The sequence below is a fragment of the Lepidochelys kempii genome, chromosome 5, assembly GCF_965140285.1.
Source record: "Lepidochelys kempii isolate rLepKem1 chromosome 5, rLepKem1.hap1, whole genome shotgun sequence".
NCBI lineage: Eukaryota > Metazoa > Chordata > Testudines > Cheloniidae > Lepidochelys > Lepidochelys kempii.
Genome location: NC_136384.1, coordinates 111,107,665 through 111,131,343, shown reverse-complemented (window position 1 = coordinate 111,131,343; position 23,679 = coordinate 111,107,665). Strand labels below are relative to the sequence as shown.

Sequence of the window (23,679 nt, the reverse complement as noted above, 5' to 3'; positions counted from 1 at the left end):
TCCAAACAGCCTCTGGTAGTTACAGAAAGTTCAAATGTCTTGTATTGAGGAGGCTCAGGGTTCAGTAATGTTGGCACACCCATGCATTTATCATTTTTGTGGATATAGGGCAGCATCCCAGTTTTGAAAACAAGCTCGTATAGTCCATGAAACTACCCCTCAGAAGTCACCTAACCAATTAGTAGATATCCATGCAGTGACCTTTATTTAATTTATATAAACTATTTTGGTAATGAATGTAATCCTTGTAAAAAGTACCCAGAAGTCAGACCCGCACATTAAAGTCCTGTTTATCCACTGTGGCAAATTGCCAGCACTACTCCGATGGGTCTCACGCTTACTCTTCTTGGGGGTCAGGGTTCAGGGCACCGTTTCTTGCCCCTGAACTGGGGTATTAACTGCCCCACTAGTGTCCTAGTGGGTCCCAGCCCAGGGGCCCTAGGGATAGCAGTAAACCACTAGAACTAGAGGTTCCTTCCCCTGGGCTACTTCCCTCTCCTGCCCTTCAGCTTGTGGGGCTTCCTGCCCTCTTTCTGCACAAACCAGGTGTCCCTTTACCTAGGGTCTTGGTCTTCTTAGCCCACCGCAGCACTTCTCCAAACTCTCCTCTGCTTCCCTCCAAACTGCTCTCTGCTCCAACACCAATCCACTTTGCTTCAACTCCTCCTCTTGTCTGTTTGAAGCAGGGGTTTTTTATCATGTGACTGGCTTCAGGTGGTTTAATTAATTTATAGCAAACTTTCTTCTCTCTACAGGGAATAAGGCTCCCTTCTAACACTCTCCTGCTGCCCTCTGGCCATGCTGTATCACACCACAGACAGATGTAACACAGACAACTGCACTGCAAATTCTCTGCACCGCCTCAACAATGTGCCTCAACTAGTACTCCTCTAGAGAGGAGGGTAGTACAGTCTCCATGTCCATTCAGTCCTTGAGTCTGACAGCAAGGGTGTTGATTAGAGACTTGTGGTTTGGGGGTTTTGCAATATGAACGTCTGTCCCCTAAGAACTAGGCTAAAACCAACTCATTGAACATAGCTCAGCTACAGAGCTGCTCTCCTGACTCACCATGCAACACATGTGGGGTACAGCAGCAGGAAGAGCTGTGATCAGAACCTAGGCAATAGTTTTGTGTGTGTGTGTGTGTGTTTACAGTATATGAGCAACATTCTACACACAGAACACTTCAGAGGCTTCTCATTAAAAAACACTGGAAATCATTTTTATTTTGGTGAACTATTTCTTAAATTAAATACACTGGACTCTCAACACACTCCTAATTAGAAAACAAAACTACAGCTCGCCTAATGGTCTCTGAGGCTACTGCATACTTTTCCATTTTATTATTTCATGTTCTTAACATAAAACAAACCCATTCAAGGACTGCATACCATTTCATACAGAGTACATAACAAAGGCTGGGATTTGCAAAGGACTCAGAAGGAGCAAGATGTCCAAATCCCATTGTAATTCAATGGATTTGGACACAAAACTCCATCTCAGCTAAAGTGTTTTGAATGATACATCCCCCAGTGTCTTGGCCGTTTTATGCATACACAGTGCTCTCACTGATTTGTACAGTTCTTATGGTTTACTGTTCACATCCGTGACATCTCATCTCCTCAAGGCTTGCACTGGCTTTCTTTACTAATGTACCTGAAGGAAAATCCTTTTTAAGTTTGCATTGATTTGTGGCAATTTTAGTGTTCAACAATCAAATCTACACTTTTCCTCTTCAAATGGGAATGTAATTAATTCCACTTGTTCAACAATTAATTAGTTCACAGAGTCTTCTTCCTTCTATATTGAACTTGACTACTGATAATTTTCTATATGAAAGGGAAAGATGTGAGGAGCACAAAACATTTCCCAGTCACTCTGTATAAAACCCTTTCCAAACGTAGTTCGCAGCAGTATCATATGGTTTGCTTCATAAGAGAACTATACTCTTCTACCAGTTTCTTCTTCTCATTTAGTTTTTCCAGTACTGCATCCATTAAATATGAAGCGAAAGGAAACTGAAAAAGAAACATAAGAAAAATGGTTACTGAACTCCATATTTCCTTCAGCTGAAAAATATATGCTAAATATCCTTAAACCATTACATTTCACTTATTTCTGACAACTAGCACCCACTTGCACACATCTGATCTTTTAAAACTAATCTGCCTGGTTAGTGTGTGTAACTTTGTTCTTTTATCATAAAAATGATAAAAGAGCAGAGTAAAATGAAAAAAGATAAACGCCTTATTGAACAATTCATGGTTTACTGACCATGTTAATGATGTAATCTACAATACTAGCAGCTCTGTCATTTATCTTCAATCAGCTGATCAATATGAGGTTACAGTCATCTCTAGGGCACATATAAATAGAAGGAGTACTATCTGTTCACTATGCTCTAGAGAGTGAGACAGAACCATCAATACAGCTCCCTGTGCTGCTGCTAAATGTCTTAAGAGTAGTATAGTGAAACTTTTGTGAATAAATGCAGAAAAAAATCTCCATTGATCAGGGTGTTGCAGAGAAGTCTGTTACTCTAAACATAATGGGAATTTTACAAAAAGCTGAGTTTACATATTTTACAGAAATACACTCTGGTATCTACTTTCAAACCCAGATTTTTAAAGGAAAACAACTGGTGTATTGTCCTCTATTATGTCTTTAAGACTTAACGTATACTAGATATTGTTGCATGTAGTTTGGATGTTTTCAGTGTATATCATACTGTACAAAATGGTGTAGATTCAGCCCTGGATAGATTCTGCTGCCAGCGTAATCCAGGCGTTTGAGTGCAGGGGGGTGGAAAGTCCACCAGGAGGTGGCACAAGGTAACATCAACTCCACTCAGTTACCCATTGCCCCAAAAAGTGAGCAGTACAGGTGGGGTGGGAGGCTCAGACATTGTACTGCTTCAGTACATCTTCTGGAAAGCCTCTGCTAGCAGAAGATGTCCCAGGAACAACGTAAAGCTGCCCCTCCTGAAAGAAGCCTTGGGTTAAAGCACTTTAATTGGTGTCCTTTCACAGGGAGGTGAATCCTAATGGAAGAACAGCATTTGCAGCCAGTACCAGAAGAGGGCAAGATAATTTCCCCCAATCATGCAATCAGGGGTGAATCAAGCCAAATAATCACACCAATGGATATAAATGTAAAATGGGTTTACGTTTTAGTTGTTGAGTGGAGAAATCAGTTCTCTCTGGTGTTTAGGACTCAACTCAAGATAACCATCCCAGTGTTTTCACAATTCCAGACTCCCTGCCTATTGTTTGCAAGTACATTACCTCTGTTCTGAATTTCTTTTTTCATTTCTATATCCTCCTCTCTTCCCATCATGTCTGCTGGGCTTTAAAGACTAATCTGCATTGATATTATTTATGTCAGATATAGTTATTGCACATTTCCCTATGGAAAAGGCACAAACTACAAAAGAGGCCAAAAGCGAGAGTAAGAACATTGTTGAACAACCTGAACAATGGTAGGGCTATTTTTATTTACATTTTTTATAATTAAAATGTTACAAGAAATGATCTGTATAAAACGATCGAGGGTAAAATCTTGACCTTACCCATGGAGGCTGTGCATGAACCGGGGAGTGGAGTGGAGTGGTGAGGCCAAGTACTACGTCATGCTCAACAGTCACTGCATTTACAGGGCAGGCTGCCATGGCGTGCTGTGTATTCCTCCTCTTGAGTGAGAACGGTTTATGCACAGGGCTAGCACTAGCTGGCTGGACATGACCTCCAGTGCTCAGCCCCTAGGTCTGTGGGATTGCTGAGCTAGTCAAGCACACCTGCTCTTTTGAGAGCTTCAGGAACTACTGCACTGCTGTGTGAGGATCAAACCATTGATCACAGCATGGTAGCACAGCATTGATCACAGTATTGGTATTACAATGGCATAATCTCAGCTCAAATCCTTTGGAGATGCTGTAAACTGCGGGCCTGTCTCCCCAGCCCAGGAAGGACTCATGTCATGTCATGTCCAGAGTACTTCAGGCCCTTTTTCCAGGGCACCGTTTTATTTTTCAGGCACAAAACTTAGGCAAAACATCTCAACCAAGCAGTTCCTCCACCAGGGGCTACAGCTCCCAGAGGCTTTCCCACTTCTCCTTCCCAAAACTGAACAGAAAACAACCCTTCCCTTCAATCTCCCTGCTTCAGGAACCCATCACCCTCCTGCAACTCCATCCCAACTGAGCTTTCTCTCAGCCCATTATAGGGATCACTTGACCCCTTCCCAGCAGGGTCTGATAATCAAACAGTGCTGGCTGGCCCCAGGCACTTAAAGAGGCAGGCCATCCTGTTAGAGTTACCTTCTACTCTGCTGGAAAATTATTGACCATAGCATGGTGCCCACTCTGTAACTGCTCTTCGTTGTCGACATATATTTCTCCAAGAGCAGTCTATCATGACTTCAAACTCTTGCATAAGTTCTTCTTCCCCTAGCTTGACCACATTCATTTTTTATTCATTTTATATTTTTTCCTAACGAACTGCTTTAAATGAATGTATTATCTCACTGCTTTTTCAGGTTCCTATCATTCTATAATGTAGTTGCTGTTCACTATTTTTGCAGCTGTAGTCATAAAGTGATCTTTAAAGAAGTCTTTCTAACTAAATTATTCACTTAAATCAAGAGCAGCAGAAGATTGAATATTGTGGCATTCTCTTACATTTGTCAGTTTGGGAGAAGTATTTTTGTTTTTATCTGATTCTCTTTATGGACACACGCCCTGCACTGGATCTCTGCAGTCTTCAACTTCAATAGAAGCCTGTCAGATTTATTTTTATAGATGGCTTTGTAAATACACTGAGATATTTGCATTCCTGTTCAGGATTTCAGAACAGTTGATGAAAATCCAATCAAAAGAATCCATCCCAGATTTTAAACCTGCCCATAGCCTGGGGCAGGGCTGTGCGAATTTAGTTAGCACCATGTCTATACCTAAGCTGTGCAGACGTGTTCAGTACAGCTGACGGTTATGTATTTTAGTACTGAATGTGGTTTCATTCAAGTGGCTCCCAATAATCTGGGCCACAACCAGTTTTCTGAAAGGTAACTGGTAATAATAATACTAGACACCATCAACTGTAATTTATAATAGCACTGAAGGGAAGTAAAATTTAATAGAGTAGTATAAATTCAGACAATCGGAGAGAGCAACAGCAGCCTAGCTTTACATGTTTTAAGACTTACCATATTGCCTAAGTTTTCAACTTTTCACTCTTTTAATAGGAACACCTATAAAGATGAAGTGGGAACATTTTGTGCAGATGTTAACAAGATAGCTAGTCACCTTGGGGACATAGTGCACTGGGAGGGAGCATGGTCTAATAGTTAAAGCAGAAGCCTAAGAGTCAAGGAGTGCTAGGTTCTATTCTCAGCTCCCTGACAGATTCACTATGACCTTGGGCAAGCTAATCCCTGTCTTTCAGATTCCCTGTCTGTAATAATGGGGATAATAATATTTATCTGCCCCATTGGGTGTTAGGAAGCTTTAGAAATTTGTGTTTTGCAAGTGCTTTGAGATCCTTAGATGGAAAAAGGTATAAATGCAAGGTGTTGTTGTTATTATTATTATTCTAATGAGGAGAGACATCCCAGTTCACAGTGTGTCAACTACCGAAAACATCTACCCCACAGACTGTGTTATTCTGCTTGACAGTGATTTACAAATTAATACAAAAATTAAGTTGTTTAATTCTTTGCTAATATCTTTGGAGTGCACACAACAGTGATTACAAATACATTTAATCTGCCCATAGCGGCGAGTATTTCAGTAAAAGCTTTTATTTATTTATTTTTCACTTCTGAGCAGCTTCATCTTGATGTAGGTAAACTGTAAATTCAACGGAAATGAAACTTGAGAGGAGCAGGCTGAAATTGCATCTGAAGCTAATTTCAGCAGAGGCTAAACTTGAGTGTTTTTTTTTCATTTCAACATAAATGAATTAGTTGTAAAAACTCAGTCAGGTAGTAATCTGAAAATTCATCACTCTATTACTGTTCCTTGGCTATACTGATTTGCGAAGACTCACGAGACTAATAAATTCCCATCTGTATATCTGTTGTCCACTATTGGCACAGGTTGGAACATTTGCTGATGAATCCAACTGCTCCCTTTATTCAGCCCATTTCATGCAATGCAGTGCATTGTTGTTACTGCTCATCCCACAAAATCATGCATTTATAGTATTCCAAACCACCAACCTAGAGAACAGAGTTCCTATTATATTACTGCAAGGACAACGCAAACATAGATGTTAGGCTTGATGGCCCAGCAAGGATGTTAAAAGTTATATAACACAAAGTACTGGTTCTAGATGCAGACCATCATGTCTGTTATAGAGACTTAGCTTTTTTAAGGACAGGATTCTTGAAGCTGTATCTCCGTGTTAAAACAGGAAGGTGGATGGTGACAGTGGTAGCATGGGGTGGGGGAGTTTCGTATGACTGATCACATGACTATGTTGGCAGCAAGGCCTGCTGGGGTAGAGAGAGAAAATAAAAGACAGGCTCTGTTGCTAGAAAGATAGCATGGGAAGGCAGGCAGTTGACCCCACTGGGAAATCTGAAGGGGGCCACCTATGGCTGTTGGGCTACATTCTCAGATGAGAACTGAGTGGGTCTGTGGTCAGAAGCCCATGAGAGAGCCAAGGACTATCTGCATGCCCTGCTGAGTGGGTTGTGGAGAAGGGTGGCTGGACAGTTGCAAGTCCTGACACAAAGGGGAAGGATTATCCATAGACCCTATTGAGAGATCTGTGGAAAGCTGGGGACAAAGTGTGGACAGGGAGTTTTCCAGTGTGTTACAACCGTTGGAATACAATTTGTACATTAATAAAGACGCCCCAAGGAGGGTACATTTTATTATGGAGCTCTTGTTGCATTGGGCATGATTACCCCAGAGGCACACATGGAGGAAGGGGAACTGAGGCACAACTGTGTACCTGACAAAGGACCAGTTAAGCCAACCTTGTAACAGGCTCCAAGGCGTGAAAGATTTTGGCAGACTACTTGTACCTTGTTAAAAATCTCTCTTGGAGGTTTGAAGGTAGGGTTGCAGGTGTCTGGTTTTTGACCGGAACGCCCGGTCGAAAAGGGACCCTAGAGGCTCCGGTCAGCAGTGCTGAGCGGGCCGTTAAAAGTCTGGTCAGTGGTGCAGTGGGGCTAAGGCAGGTGCCCTACCTGCTATGGCTCCGTGCAGCTCCCGGAAGCAGTAGCATGTCTCCCCTCCGGCTCCTACACATAGGGGCAGCCAGGGGGCTCCGCATGCTACACCTGCTCCAAGCGCCGGCTCTGCAGCTCCCATTGGCCAGGAACCACAGCCAAATGGGAGCTGCGGGGGCAGCACCTGCGGATGGGGCAGTACACAGAGCCGCCTGGCTGCAGCTCCGTGTAGGAACTGGAGGGGAGATATTCCACTGCTTCAGGAGCTGCTTGAGGTAAGCACCACCCAGAATCTGCACCCCTGACCTCCTCTTGTGCCCCAACCCCCTCATTCCCAGCCCCTCCCACACAATGTCCCAACTCCCTGATCCCGCTCCTGTCCTCCGAACCCCTCAGTCCCAGCCTGGAGCACCCTCCTGCACCCCAAACCCCTCATCCCCAGCCCCATCCCAGAGCCCTCACCTCCCCTGCACCTGAATGTCCTGCCCCAGCCCAGAGCCCTCCTGTACTCTGAACCCCTCAGCCCCAGCCCAGAGCCCCCTCCTGCACCCTGTACTCCTCATTTCTGGCCCCACCCTGGAGCCCACACCCCCAGCTGGAGCCCTCACCCCTTCCTATATCCCAAACCCCTGACTCAGCCCAGAGCCCCATCCCATACTCCGAACTGCTCGGCCCCATCCCCCATCCTGGAGCCCCCTCCTGCAGCCCAAACCCCTCATCCCTGGCCCCACCCCATAGCCCATACTCCCAGCTGGAGCTGTCACCCCCTCCCACACCCCAACACCCTGAGCCAGCCCAGTGAAAATGAATGAGTGAGTGAGGGTGGGGAGAGCAAGCGATGGAGGAAGGGGGGTGGAGTGAGCGGGGAGTGGGGCAGGGGAGGAGCCTTAGAGGAGGGGCGGGGTGGGACAAGAGTGTTCAGTTTTGTGTGAGAAGAAAGTTGGCAACTCTATTTGAAGGACTGATTTGGAACGAGGCCAGTGTGCTTTCCTCATATACAAAATTATTAATTGATTGTCCAGAGGTAATATTACTACTGTCCATCAAGATGAATGAAATCTTTGTGTGGTACAGGAAAACTTAACTAACTGAAATGAAGGCCAGATATTAATCTGGATAAATGAGGTTTTCAAAACCTGTTTTTTTAAAAATGGACATGAGAGACAAATCTAGTACCCTGCGCCTAGCATAGGCACTAGGGACATGAGGAAAGAAGTGGGTAAAGAATCTTTCTTCCATCCCCCACTGGAGCTGTAGACATGCCTAATGGCTAGAATGGCCTACACTGGTTGTTATGTGCCCTACTCCCCATTAGGAAAGGACTGGAAGTTGTGTGCCCTGGTGGATTCCCCAGCTCTGCCTTTCTCATGACCCACTAGCTATGCATAGCCTCTCAGAAGTCTCCAGGCAGGGGCGTGTACCTCCTATGATGCACATACACATACAGCACCCCCTTGTGTCGTAGAAACCCATTAACTTTCACCCCATTCTGTTTTACGTACAAGGGGTGGGGTTTTTAGGGTGTTTGTTTTTAATTTTTCAGTGATGAGGTTCCAGGCACTGCGAGTTGATGCATGAATATAAAGATCATCAAAAAGACCTCATTCGCCAGTCAAAATGTAGCTTTAGACAATGTGTGCTTATAAATATCACAGCAGAATTCCCAACTCAGTTATTTCCTTAGATAATACCATTTTTATTTGAATAATATTTTGAAAAGGAAATTTCTCCATTTAGTTTGTACGGGGCAGTTCTTCACATGTGTTCGTACAATGGCTAGTACAGTGAGGCCTCGATTCTGACTGGGGCCTCTGGGCACCACTATAATGTACATATTAATCATAGCAACAGTAATACTTTCCTAAAGCCAGCATAAATACAAACCTTTTCAGGTCATAACCGTACAGAAAATAGGAGTGTAGATAAGTGTAAAACAGAGGTGTGCTATAGTCGTTTATGATTACACTCTAGGGGAATCTATAAAATGACATTAAAAGCAACTAGTGCTTCCCCCAGTCTCCCCCAAAATTTCTAATGCAGCAGTAAAACAGCATATGTCAGTAATAAAAATAAAATGTCTATGACATTTTAAATGTTATCGTACTGTCACAGTGGAATAAAATTAGCTTGAAAAATGATCTAGAGGGATATGATGCAGTTCATTATGTATAACAGCAACAGCAGCAGTTTCCCAGTGTTCATAAAGGTTTCTCCATTAAATTTACCTCCAGTCAATAATTAGGAGTCCACAAATAAACCTAGGCAATTAAATCAATACTGCTGGGCAATTATGTTCCAGAGTCCTGGCTCAATGGCACAAAAAGACACTATATCAAACTGCAGTGATCTGATGCAATTTTCTGCAGGACATTTTCTCACAATAAGTGCAGAAAGTAAGCCTGAGATGCCATATCACAGGTGTGTATGTGTACACAGAATATAAATGTATCTCACTGTGCAAAGTCTACATTTTATTCTGATTAGAGTCTTGACAAAAAGTTCCCATTTTTTCCACTTTTAAATTGAGCATTTCAGGTCAGAATTTTTAGAAACATGTATTAAAAGGAAACACAGTATCCACCAATGCACAAGACCTGACTTGAAAATTGTAAAGGGCATATCCTTCTCCATGGGCTACTCTCAGGTAGGGTCAGGAAACTCCAGGATTTCCATTCATAGTTTTCTTCACGTCCATCTGTAGGAGGCATGATTTAATCCCCCACACAGAAGAAGAAGCAGATCTTGACTCCAAAACCAGTCCATCCCCTGGTATCCTCCAGGCTCTTGCCAAAACTTTTTCTATGACAGTTGGGCTGCCAGGTGTCTCCCATGTCCCTACAATCCCTGCCAGGGAAAGGGAGCAGGGATGCCTCACAGCACAGAGGGGAGATGCAGGTAAGTTCATGATGATCGAATCACCATTAACTTACTCACTAAATTCCCAGGAGTTAGAGATGAGGAAAGTGATCCTGCTGAAAGCAAGCAGCCCTCCCTCCTTCCCTAGCTGAAGTTCCCAGTGCCCTTGGAGCCTAAACAGAAAGAGGTACTTTGTCACAAAAAAACCACAATCCTCATCCTTGATGCACTAGGTTTTCATACTGTCTGCTTGTGGTGGCGGAGAGGATGATATGGCCCTAAATCTCTTATTTAGTTTACTTTTATGATCTGCCAGGTGCGAAGGAAAAAATTACATCTGAATTAAGAAAGAATATAGAGCATGATTCTTATTCTGCAGGTTTCTAAACTATCCCCAGTATGAACTGAGCACATCATTTATTCCTACGACTTACTAAAGTTTAGGTTTAACATTTCTCAAATCTAAAGGAAATGTAGGGACTACATTTGTGTTTCTGTTTTGCATATAGCACTAGAACTGTTTAAATGAAGCTGCACTGCTTGTGGCCAGGCCAATGCAATTCAATGTGTATTTCATTCTCCTCGGCGGCAGCAATTAAGCAGCCTTAGTGGTAGTATCTTCTGATAATGAATGAAGAAAAAAAATCACCATTTTAATAGCTGATTATGGGATTTAATCTTGACACTGAAATATTTTTTTATTTTCTTTAATTATTATTTGCTATTTAGAAATGACTAGCCTCTGAAATGGCTCTCAAAATATTTTTAATTATCTACTTTCTTATTAGAAATGAAGTATACAGCTTAGGCACTCACCCTACTGCATACACGTTTAAATTTATAAATCAAATGTCATTTTATTTCAGATATTAGATACACGTAATCACGATTCAGAAAGTAACTAAAATATAATGAAAAAGTTTCAAGATCCAGTGGATGTTGTCGGTGATGTCCAAACAACAACTGACTACGACTAGAAAAGCAGGGCTCTCACCTGCCAATAAACTGCCCTTGATCACTTACAAGAGGGGGAGCATCCCAGCAGACTGTGTGTGTATTAAAAAAAAAGACTTGAAAGAGAAGAAAAAGTATCAAACAGGTCACAGTGGCAGTCTCAGAGGACCCCTCAGGGATTTCAACTAGTCTCAGCCTTGTCATCCTCTATGCAGCCTTCTACTCTGCACAGAAAATGTCGATAGGAAAATGTTTGAGGGGCCTCTGGTGGAAATTTTTTCATTCTTTCTGCATTGACAGGATGCCAAATCAATATTTACTTCCCACTAACAAGCTGCTCGAGGTCTCAGTAGAAAATATTGTAGAGAATGCGGGAAGACACGGTAATAAACAGCTGTCTGGCTGTGAGGAAAACATGAATTGACTGGAAACAGGTCCATAGTAAAAGGTCACTGAAACCCATGAACTCCTCAGGTGTCCATATCAACTACTGACTTTAAAGGCACATAATAAAAAATCTCTTTTTCCTAAGAGGTATGAAAGAATGGATCCTTTTCACTCTACCAAGCATACAGACTGACTCAATAATTTAATTAATACATTTGTGAAGATCTGTGCTGGTTTTCCCCAGATTATTTACATCCGTTAAGTTAGCTAGCACAAATATGGTGTTAACTTCTTCTCTGTCTCATGTAACACCTCACAGTTAAAGAGAAGTAGAAAAGAAACATCAGAAAATAATAACATTGTACTGCATGAATTACTACTATTAAAGATATATAATTAGTTAGATTAGTAAGTTTTAATTCATTAAGTGGATAAATAAATGTAGTACCTGTCCTTCAAGAAGTTTCTGTATGTAACACAGCCATTCCTTATCTTTTTCAACTTCCATTTTAGCCCTTTCTATTTCCTAAAAATAGAATAAATATGAATTACATAGGATTTTCTTACTATTATAGTCGCAGAATATACTGAATAGTTACAGACAACCATAACTGCATTTTTGCACACCAGTTGAGTAACTGTATGTGTAAATGGGGACAATACTTTGAAAACTGGCTGTCTAAATAGGATCCTCAAAATCTTTGAGGGCTTCCATTGCATTTACACAACCTATATTTGCAACTGCAACTGGATAACTGCATGCCCAGTTCTTCTTTGAAATACACTTGTATGTGTGTGAATGAATACATGTGCCAATTTTATAAGTGCAATTGAGGAAGTCACTTTGGAAGTTTCGGATCTGTGCATAGATTAATAAAATAAAACATGCATGGTATGTATATGAACAGTGCAAGTATATCAATTGTACATTTACATTTCCTTTGTGTGTGTATTAGACACAAACACTTACAATACACATTGTATCAAAACAATAGGACCTTATTCTGATCTCAGTTACACTGAGGTAAATAAGGAGCAACTCCATTGAAATCAATAAACCTGCAGAGGTGTAGAATTGGTGTTAAGTGAGATAGAAATCAGACTATAATGTATTTGTGTGTATGCAGTCTCTCTCTCTCTCTCTCTCACACACACACACACACTCTGTAATTGCTTTAAAAGTATGGAACTAGTCATAATCTGTTGTGACAATATGAAAGTATTATCACTACTAGTCAACATTTTCCAAGTAACAGCACACACACTTTTTATATTTGTATGTACACACAGTCAGTCTACATCTTTTTTACTCACTAGCTAGCTTTATTTCAGCTTGAGCAACTAAGAAAACATAATATTTATCACAGAGCATTTTGATGGGGTCAAATCAAATATTCTGCCATATAACTGTAGGATAGGCTCAAGAAAGAAAAGCAACAGGCTCCCTATTAGAAAACACCCGTTTAGTAGAAATTATGAAAATTAGAGACAGGTTTCAGAGTAGCAGCCGTGTTAGTCTGTATTTGCAAAAAGAAAAGGAGTACTTGTGGCACCTTAGAGACTAACCAATTTATTTGAGCATAAGCTTTCGTGAGCTACAGCTCACTTCAGAAGTGAGCTGTAGCTCACGAAAGCTTATGCTCAAATAAATTGGTTAGTCTCTAAGGTGCCACAAGTACTCCTTTTCTTTTGAAGTGAGCTGTAGCTCACGAAAGCTTATGCTCAAATAAATTGGTTAGTCTCTAAGGTGCCACAAGTCCTCCTTTTCTTTTTGCAAAATTAGAGAAAACATGCACAAATAAACTGATTTTGGTATGACAGAATAGATTACAAATTGCTTCATTAATACTGAAGTCCACCTTCAAAATGAAAGTTATGTGTGAGATTATCAAATTTCCTCATGAAAAATGGAAATTACTAAGGATTTTGAAATGATTAAAATCTCCGCATCCCCATGTTCAAATCAGGAAATTTATTTTTAATTTACGCATTTACAACGGTCTCCACTATAACTTTGCCCCTTCTATATGGTCCTTTATTCAACTGTGACATTTTGTCTAAATCTTAGCTTGTGAGCTCTCTGCAGAAGGCACTGTCTTTAGGTTATCTCTTTGTACAGTGTCTAATACAGTGAGGCCTTGATCCATGGGTGGGAGTGCGTGGGTGCTACTGCAGTAGTTATAATAATAAATTTTTAAAACGTTGGGCCACATCCTCAGTTGATGAAAACTGTGGGAGCTCCATTGATTTACATGGAACTGCACCAATTAACACCAGCTAAGGATATGCCCTTTACCCTAAAATAGTCCTTAAGATACCTTACCTCTTCATCTTCTGTATCCAGCATCTCCGCTAGATCAGTCTTTGAAATATTAAGGATAGATGCTGCCAAGGACTGGGCTCGGTGGACAGACTCTTTGGAAGGATACCTGTTCCATTCTTTCTCTTCTCGTAATTTTTTAGCATGTCTGATTCGCATTCTCATCTCCTGTACATTATGCTGTAACTCTCTGGTTAAGGCCTAGAACATATGAGAGAGAGAAATACACTACTGACGTTTTGGGCAAGCGCAACTGTGGTGAAAGATAAGCTTTAGGTTGTAAGCTCCTGGGGTCAGGAATTCCTTGTCATTTTTGGTCACTGTTTAAATAGTAAAGTCTGAAACAAAAATGAAGAAGTAGATGCAATATGGAAAACAAACGAAATTTTGCCTAATCTGGTCATTCCGTTTCATTTTTTTGTTAGCTGTATCTAAAAAAAAATTACCTGACATCACTCCCCTTAACATAGAGCATATTCATAGAACCAGCAAAGAGACTGATACAGATACCACTGGTTTAACTCTCAATCCTTTTCAGATTCAATGGGACAAAGTCATCTTTAGAGTAACTTAACTGATCTCAATGGAGTTACACCAGGACTGGATTTGCCCCACTGTGTTCAAGCAATGGTACTAGGCAGGCTGATTTGCAGGCTGTCACATCAAGTAGCAGAAAGTTGTCTTTTTGTCCAGAAGTGGGCACTATGCTTCCCACCATGTGACCACAATGACATCACTCAAATTGTGTTTATTATTCCTTCCTTCTTTGTTCATTTCTCTAATCCCCAGTGACCAGAAGCAGTAATCATCAGTCCGCTAATTAGTGGCCACATACTTGGAGCATATATACGTGAAGAGTAGAACCCCTCTCCCCCCACCAACCTGGTGGCTGTACCTGATGTCCTTCCCGCACATTTTTATAGTCAAAGGTATAAACTTGGATTTGTCGTTTATACACAGCTGGCTGATCATCTGGACTCTAGCCTTAGAGTCTCTGCTAAGCTGGTTTGAGCAGGTAGTCACTTTTTTGTTAGTATATACTTTAAAGCAATTAGCTCAGAATGTACAAAAGCGGCCTGACCCTGTTCCCACTGAAGTGGAAGGAGGATCAGGTCCCCAAAGAAGGCTATATAAGAGAATAGTTGCAAACCCAAGCCTGAAAGCGTAGGACATCAGTGAAGATTCAGCTCTAACCTCCCTTTTCTGCTTTTGAGAACATTTAGAACTAGTTTTAAGCTAGAGTAGGATGCCTTGTCTTGAGAAGATAGCATTAAATAAACCAAACCAAATCAAGCATGGTTTTACTGTGCTCATCCTGGAATTCAATTAATATGTACCAGAAAGATGTTGACAAATTCAAGGAAATTCAGAGAAGAGCAGACCATGGCTAAGAGATAACTAAGTGGGCTATGATTTTAAAAGTGTAACGATCGTTCAGTCTAAGGGGCAAAAAAGAAGATGAGCTATTTAGGGTGGTATAAAGGGGGTTACTAGTTAGGAATCCAGGGATAAAGTTGAGAAAAGGAAAATTTGCAGTGATTATCAGGGAAAGCTTCCTGACAGCTAGATAGATAGTATTAATTTCTGAAATGCTTTCCCCAAGGGATGTGGACATGGTGTGAGCCCCATCACTTAGAATATATAAAACAAGACAAAACACAAGAAAATGTATAGTAGGAAACACCCTACAGTGACCAGGAGATGGCCTCAATGACCTAATAGGTCTTTTCCATCTCTAAACATCTCTGATTCAATGACATAGCAGCCCAGAGCACTACCGCTAAGCCACCAGGCTGACAACACAAGTGGTTTATTTTTTTAAGTGTGACACATGCACTTTGTCAGATGCAGAGAAAGATGAGTGGTATTTAAAAATTGCCAGCTGGGGAGAGTTGAGAGAACAACGGTAGCTCAATGTCAGAAGATCCACCTAGTGTACCCAAGCGGCACCAGGAGCCAAACATTAGTACTGCGATTGTCAACAAATAATATGCTGGGTGAGTTTAAGATTGGAGAATAAGGGTTTTATTTTGATCATCATATCCAGGATTATTTTTAATAAACTATCTTTCTCCAACCGCTGATAAATTCCTGAAAATTCTTTCCATATTCAAAGCTAACAAGCACTGAATACCTTCATTTCAGATAAAATTGATTGCAGTATTATGAAGCTTGTTTATTGGCATTTTGGGTAAAGTACTCTTCAGCCTTCAGTGTAATCAAAACACTGTTAATGTATTTGAAACAAATCTTAACAGGATTTCTCTGATCCCAAGATCTATTCATTATCTTCCTGTTACTTTCACAATTTAATATTTTGCTACAACCAGTTAAACTATCCTTATTATAAACTTGCATCCCCCCAACACAGATGCTGAAGGTACATCTACACTCACGGTGGTGTGTAGAGTACAGGCACTGCACGCCCAGTTAGCCTGGGTATAAACAGCAGTGGACAGTGAGGGACGGCTTAGACGAGGAGAGTGGAACAGAGTGCCCTACACGCCTGAACCCTAGTGTATATACCCTACATGGCTTTCTGCGTGTCCAAGCAGTGCTTCCCATGTTTACATCTCTACTTTTAGTTGCCTGCTGCCTCCCTGCTGTTGGAGCCTCTTCTCACCGCAGCGAAAGGCTCCAGCAGCAGGGAAAAGACTCCAGCAGGGGGAGGCAGTGGGAAACAGCTCTGGCCTTTCCCCACTGCAAGAGCTTTTCCCCACTGTCAGAGTCTTTCACTGCCATTGGAAGCTGCACAGCCCAGTGACAAGGGTGGACTCAGCCTGCTTTCACTGCAGCATGTAGCTACATGTGTAGTGCCTGTACCCTACATGATGCCATAAGTGGGTACCATGAAAGCAGAGCAGGTATTCCAATCTGTCCAATGTCAAAAATAGCCAAAGGATTCTGGCTCCTGTGGTATTTTCAATATAATGTCTTGAGACAATTTATTTCCATAATATTTCTAGAGCTGACCAGCCAGCTGGCTGGGGGTGGGGTGGGGGGGGAAGTCAGAGCATGGGATTTTCAAAAGAAAATAAGGGAACTGGGCCCCTATTCTCTACTGGCCAAATGAAAAGTAGCTGTGTAGGCATTGCTTTCATGTTGCAGCTCAGGCTCTCAGGCTTCCCCATCCCTGCAGGCTTGAGAGCTCGAACCCCAGCTGAGCCACAACTACATGGCTATTTTTAGCACGCTAGCGGGAGCCCCACTAAACAAAATCTGTGGATCCCAGCTCGGGCAGATGCATTTCACAGATGCAGTGCTGACATATCCGAACTGAGACAGGAAGCCACTGTCCAACTGATTTAAACAGCTAACCAATTTCGAACAGGGTTTGGTTTGTGTTGAAAAAGTGTGTTGAACTGAGTATCAACACTGTTCTTTAATTCAGTAAAGGTCCAATATAGACTGTACTGAAGGTTCAGATTTACTCTGGTCTGAGGTTCCAAACTAATCAAGCATTTCCCATTGTGTGTTTTAAAAATTTAAATGTTTTGAAAGAGACAGCACTTTCAACAAACCTGCTGAAGTGAATGCAGGATGTGGCTTTAATGTAGTATTCATGTTTGATGGCAACACCTTTATTAGTATTAGTGATGCTAGTACTTGCTCTTTCTTTTTGTTTTCCTTTGTCTCAAATCTCAGGGATATTTTCTTGCTCAAGTCATTTTCCCAGCTTAGATGTTCCTGTCAGATTTATTCCTGTGGGACATACGTAGCTTCTACCAGATGACTGGAGTGGGAATCCCTGATTAATTCCTGAAAATGGCTCTACAACACATCAGTAGCAATTGCTACTGGGCCAGCTATATATAATGCAATAGTTTAAACCTTCAATCCTTTTTAAGCAGTAGGAATTGTCACATTAGCTATAAGCTACATGTAGTTATATACATCTTATAACTGTGTATTACAATAACATCCCCTACAGTTATCATTACAAACTAATTTCCATTATAAATCGTTTCCATATTTTCCTAACTTTCTGAAACATTCTTTTTTTTTTTTGCGTGAAATGTTCCATTCTTAGTCTCTACAAAAGGTGACTTTTTTTTAAAGTTTGAGCAACGTATCTTTTGCCATTTTTGAGGTCTACAAGGATCAAAATATTACATTTCCTATTTTTAAAAATGGCCACACATTTTTACACAGAGATTATTTGGAAATGGTGTAACTTTGAAAAATGGCATATATGGTAAAGTGTCCACATTGAGGAGTAAATCCATGACCAAAAACACTGATTGGATAATAATAAAGCTTCCCAACTCCCCCTATTCAGAAAAGATTATTCCCATGTAGGGGAGTAGATACTATGGATTTCCCACATTCATTGGGCTGGGGTGGGGTGGGGTTCAATCTGCTAAACACCCAACATTACAATTGACGTGAGTTGTTCTTGGACCATTGCAATGGTACTTGATGATGGCCTCAATGCCTAAAATTATGGATGTAATTACCATGATTTCTTACACAAATGACCCCATGGCTCTCTTGCATGTGGAGTCCTTGATTTATATGCACAAATGTAGGGAATGCAACTGTGCAAGCAATGAATGCATAAATGAGCCCCTGCTTTCTAAAACACAGCCCAGAAAAATCACCAGAGTCACAAAATGCAAAAGTTAAGATTCCAAGAGCAGTGCTATCTTAACTATGTTGCAAATCACGTAATGTCTTCTAGTCCACTATTTAAATATGTATTTTAACAGTTTATTCTTTTTGTCATAAAAGATATATACTATAAAAACATTCAAGATGTGCAACATGGCCCTGTTAATATTTCAGCTGTAACTCAGACTTTGCATTACCTTATTTCTGGTGACTAACATTTAAACCTTAATGACATTAAAGAGGTTTTGTGCATTTGAATAGTATTTGTTCACTATGGTTCTGTGATGAAGGTAGAAGATTGGGACAGAAGACTTCAGAGTTCTATTCCCAGCTCTGCCACAGTAATCCTGGGTGACCTTGGGCAAATCACTAAGGGGTACATTTTCAAAGCTGAATTCTTGAACCTAGATGCCTAACTTTAGACATCTAGGACCTAATTTCCAAAAGTGCTGTGTACTCACAGCTCTAGTCAACTTCAATGGAAAGTCAGACCCTAGGTTTGTAAAGCTGGGCACCCAGAAACTGGGGCATGCAAATTTAAGACCATTTCTGAAAAGGTGAGTCTTAAGAACTTCCCAGTTTTCTCCTTCTGTAAAATAGAAATAGACCTTTTCTATCTATGATGAATGTCATGAGGCAACTTCTCTGTTCCACAGTTTCTCTTTCTGTGAAATGGAAGATAGTCATTCCCTAACATTTCCTCAAATGAAAGTTGTGAGGTTAAATAAATTAATATTTTGAGGTATTCAGATACTATACAGTAAATTCAATTGATGTAAGGCCTGTACAAATAAATACTTTATACAAGCTTACAGACTCTAAAATGCAGGCTGGTTACAGCCTTGCATGAGGGGCAACACATAGCTGTGCCATGACAGGAGGAGCTCTGGGAAGGAACAGTAATGTAGAGTACAGATAAGCCAACCTCTGAAATAACGGGGATTAGGAAACAACTCTCTCCCTGGGCAGGTTACTCCATAAAGGCCCACCACAGGTTTTCTGAATCACCTGAGTTTGGTCACTGTGGACCACAGCTGTGATCTAGTATGGCAATTTCTATGTCTCCTCCCACTCCTGGATGTTCACCTTCTTTTCAAGCCACCCCTTTGACTCTTGGAACAGCCTCTCCCCTGGTGGTGGGCTAAGGAAAGTCATCCAATGATGATCCTCACCTTTTTGCTATTGTATTGTTTCCCTTGCTGTTTGTGAGCTAAGTCAGGTAGGGATTTTGTTTTATTGTCTGTTTATAAAGTGCTCGGTACCTACTGGTTACTAGGCAGTATAAATTCTACTCAGGCAAAAATGTACTCCCATTAGTATCAATAGGAGTTTGAGGAGTTTAATACGAGTCCTGAATAAGGATTAGGATATTTGCCTCATCACTGTTAAGATGATGCCTTGCCACTCCTGAGGTTTCACTTCTTTTCTTATTTTGATGATAAATGTATATTTCACGCTAATACACAACAGGTTTTATTCAGTGGAAATTTGTCTGTGCAGCTGCTAAGCCATAGAGAGTATGAGAGTTTCCTGATCAGGCATAACTGTGAAGGCTTCTCCCTAGTCCTTTGTGGTATTACTTGCTCAGAAGTGGAGGTGCTATCAGTGTTGGCCTTACATGGATGCCTGATGGGGATGCGGATGGTTTAAAGGAGAATGAGCAGCACAGAAAGATGTCCTTCTGCCTGACAGATCTTCAATAGCGTGCAGCCAAGAAGAAGTGTGGAGCCTACCGAGGCAAAGTTTTCTCCTCAAATGGCAATCTGGGGAATCCCCCCTTACCTCTCAATTTCCCCCCTCTATTTTAGGCCCTCTATTGGGGCAGATATCCCCCAGATATCCTGAGACACATCTATCCTCCTCCTGGAACCATCATTTACGTGTGCGCCTCACTTTCCAAACCTATTCCACAAATCCCAACTGCAGAGGTGGGAAGATTTTCTTCCATTTAGGCTTTGTATAAACAGGATGATCAGCCAAAGTACAACTAGCATGCACAGTCCAGAAGGTTGTGCAGCATTTCACCTGTATAGCCTTACAGCACACAACCCATTTACACATGCCAAGGAAATACTTGAAAGCCTAGCAGGATTTGGCCCATGTGTACAACAGAAACACAGAATAGTAACAACTTGGACACATCACTTTTTATGGATATTACAGTATATAGTTGTCAATAAAAAAATCATTGAAGTTTCTCTCCCTTCTTTCTTTGCAATCTGAACATAAAATGATTGACATATAGATAGAAAACATTCAACTTTATGTATATACAGTTACTAGAGAGTTAAAAATGTAATGAAATTGAAAGGCATTACTAATAGCTTTAAACAATTCTAAAATACATATTGATGGTTCTCTCATTTCAGTGCAAATTCCTTGGTTACCTCTAGATTTGCATTTATAACCCAAGAGCACTTATTTGTGGCACGCATCCGATGAAGTGAGCTGTAGCTCACAAAAGCTTATGCTCAAATAAATTAGTTGGTCTCTAAAGTGCCACAAGTACTCCTTTTCATCTAAAACTTTGTATCCCACCACACATACCAGAAATGGAATAGAAAACCTTACATGAAACAGGAAGACCACTCGCTCCTGTGAAAATAAAAGCATGAGGGAAGTTTTCACTGAGGAAGATGATCCGAATGTTGCAGAACAAAATGTTAAACCTAGAAAACGAATGCATCTTTTTACTATTATCATGTATTATTATTTGTATTATAGTAGCACCTACAGGCCCCAGCTTAGATCAGGTACTGCAAAAAAAACACAGAGACAGTCCTTGCTCCAAAGAGCTTACAACCTATTCTAAATAGGCAAGACAGGCAGAGGGTGGGACGGATAGCCGAGGTACACACCAAGGCAGTGGCAGAGCAGTGGCACCTATCCATAGATCGAACTGCCTCTCCAAAAATACTTGCCAGAAATAGTTTTAAATACTATTTAAATACTAAGAGCACATGTATATCACTATACCATCGAGCCTTCTTCCTTGTTCACATAAACAGGCTGACTAAAACCTGTTATACATTCTTTCACAAAAGAAATGCAGGGGTACTCATGCACAGTGTTTTGGAGGACAGATCTCAACTTTTTGCATTTTAAAAATGTAGCCTGAAAGGTCAGTTAATATTATAACAGAAAAAAGAAGAAAAATAATGACTGTAGTGACAGAAAATAGAAATTGTATGTCTATCAGTGTATGGAATTTTTGGCCAGTTCTGATCTCAAATCAGTTTTAAACTACTCTAACTGTGCTGACTTTAGTGGAATTATTCCTGATTCACACTAGGGCAATTGAGAGGAGAATCAGGCCTTTTTTTGTTGACTGTTTTTTAAAAAGACTATTATTCCCCAATTTTTTTTCCACTTTCCGTCCAACCTTGTTTGCCTACATATCATTCCTCCATAATACAGAGGTAAAAAGATCCCAGTAGTTGAAGTAAAAGTTATGAAGCCATAATTTGGTCCCTAAGTACATCGTTTTAACTATCTTTCCCTCTAAGTGACTTCTCTCAAGCAGTCACAGGTGAGGAAAATTACAGGGAATAAGCAGTTTAAAATATTTTTGAATAATTTCAAGATTAGCAGTTCAAGGACACTAAATACCCTGTACCGAGTTTCCTAAAAATTGTTCAGTGAGTAATTAGTTTAATACAAATTAAATCATTTATTGTAACCAACTTAAAATGTTACCTTGTTTCTAAGACAAACCAGATTTAAATAAACAGGTAGGAATGGCTTTACACTGGCTAGTTATAGTCTATCCTGAATCTAGGTAAAGAATTGTATATAGGAGTTTCTTCAATTGTCTTTCTCTCCTATCTGATTATCCGCTTTGCTGCTAATGTTCTGTTATATCCCCAGCCAGATTTCTTGTCCAATGTTGATAATTACTTTGTTTTTTCTGTTTCCTTTTTTATCCCTACTACATGGATCTTGAGTTTAAAAGTTCAATATAGTCAGGGTATCTCTTGTAATTTAACTCAGAGTAGATGTGTGGGCTCAGCCCTTTCCCACTGCATTTGTATCAAATGGACACCTCATCCCTAGAATACAGGAGGTCAGACCCCTTTTGACAAGAGGGGTATTTGGTAACAGATGCTATTTAATCTTTACAATCATTTTAGTGCTTGATATACAGTAGGGAGTAGAAGGTCAAGGAATTAGGCTACAGGTCAGATCATTTTCAGGCTCCTAAGTAACATCAGTGAAGACTCCATAGTTCTTTGTCATCCTGCCACCAAACTTACAACACAACCCCCATGTTTTGTGACCCAGCAAGAAGAAAGAAACATTAGCTTACTCTACACTAGAGAACAATATCTGAATTTATATGCACATAGTAAGTGTGGTCAGACAGACAGAATATTGGTGGTAAAATATATTAATGACCTCAAAATGCTGTTTATGTGAAATAAGCTGTAATCATCATCTTCATGTCCTATATACAGTAAAGCACAATTTACAGTAACACAATAATAGATTTTAGAGCTGATTCTCACTTCATTTAGCCCAGGTTTACCTGTAATTTAGACATGTGTAAACTGTATTAGAATAATGACGTTCATTTAAAGGTCGCATAGAAATATTACTATGATTATCTATTTGTAAATAGTAGTGCCCAAAGCACCCTACTAAGATCAGGGGCCCATACACATAATAAGATACAGCCTCTGCCTTAAAGAGCTTACGTTCCAAATAGAGGAACACAGAGGTGAAGCAACATCATACAGCAAGTCAGCAACCTAGACGTAAACATAAGTTTCTTGACTCCCAGACTAGTGCCCTATACCTATACACTAGTCCATGCTGCCTCTCTGCACAGACATCAACAAAACATAAAAAATATAAAACAAACTCACTGTGTGAGGGCCAACAGGCACCTAAAACAAACTAAATTCAAACCTAACTTAAAAGAGGCCAATTCTGCCGCTGCTCACATCAGGAGGGGGAGCATTCCACAAATCAGGGGGTATGGAATGATAGATCTAAACAGCATTTCTCCTGCCTTATTGAGACTTAGGCTCCCAAAGCCCCATAACTCTCAGACCTAAGCGAATGAGCTGATAAAAATTGTGTAAGAATCTCAGAAAGATATTTAGTAGCCAGCCTATTAAATGTCTTAAAGTACAGTTCTAGTCTAAAAAGAATGACCAGGTTAAGAAAACCTTCTTACCCCAAAGATCTGCTCCCTGTATGCATTCAGAGTCACACCTGCTGACTTTAGTGATTAAATTAAGAGGTTTCATTACTTCTTATTTTAACCTGTTAGGCACTATAGAGCAAACACAGGTGGGAGAGTGAGTTGGATTCTATTCCTTTTTTTTTACATCACAGTTATGTCATTACAAAGCAAATCAATTGCATAACAGCAA

At 40.6% G+C, this 23,679-nt stretch overlaps 1 protein-coding gene across 5 annotated transcripts in view; it reads right to left on the bottom strand.

The window, feature by feature from the left end:
* Positions 1-1,215: 1,215 nt before the first annotated feature.
* Positions 1,216-23,679, bottom strand: part of CNTLN (centlein) — a 284,448-nt gene continuing 261,984 nt past the window's right edge. For all 5 annotated transcript variants that reach the window (XM_073345467.2, XM_073345462.1, XM_073345464.1 and 2 more), the window contains 3 exons: positions 13,694-13,891; positions 11,819-11,896; positions 1,216-2,018 (listed from right to left, as the gene is read on the bottom strand). In XM_073345467.2, coding sequence (XP_073201568.2) covers positions 1,917-2,018; positions 11,819-11,896; positions 13,694-13,891 — 378 coding nt within the window. In that variant the 3' untranslated portion in view covers positions 1,216-1,916. The remainder of the gene's footprint in view (positions 2,019-11,818; positions 11,897-13,693; positions 13,892-23,679) is intronic.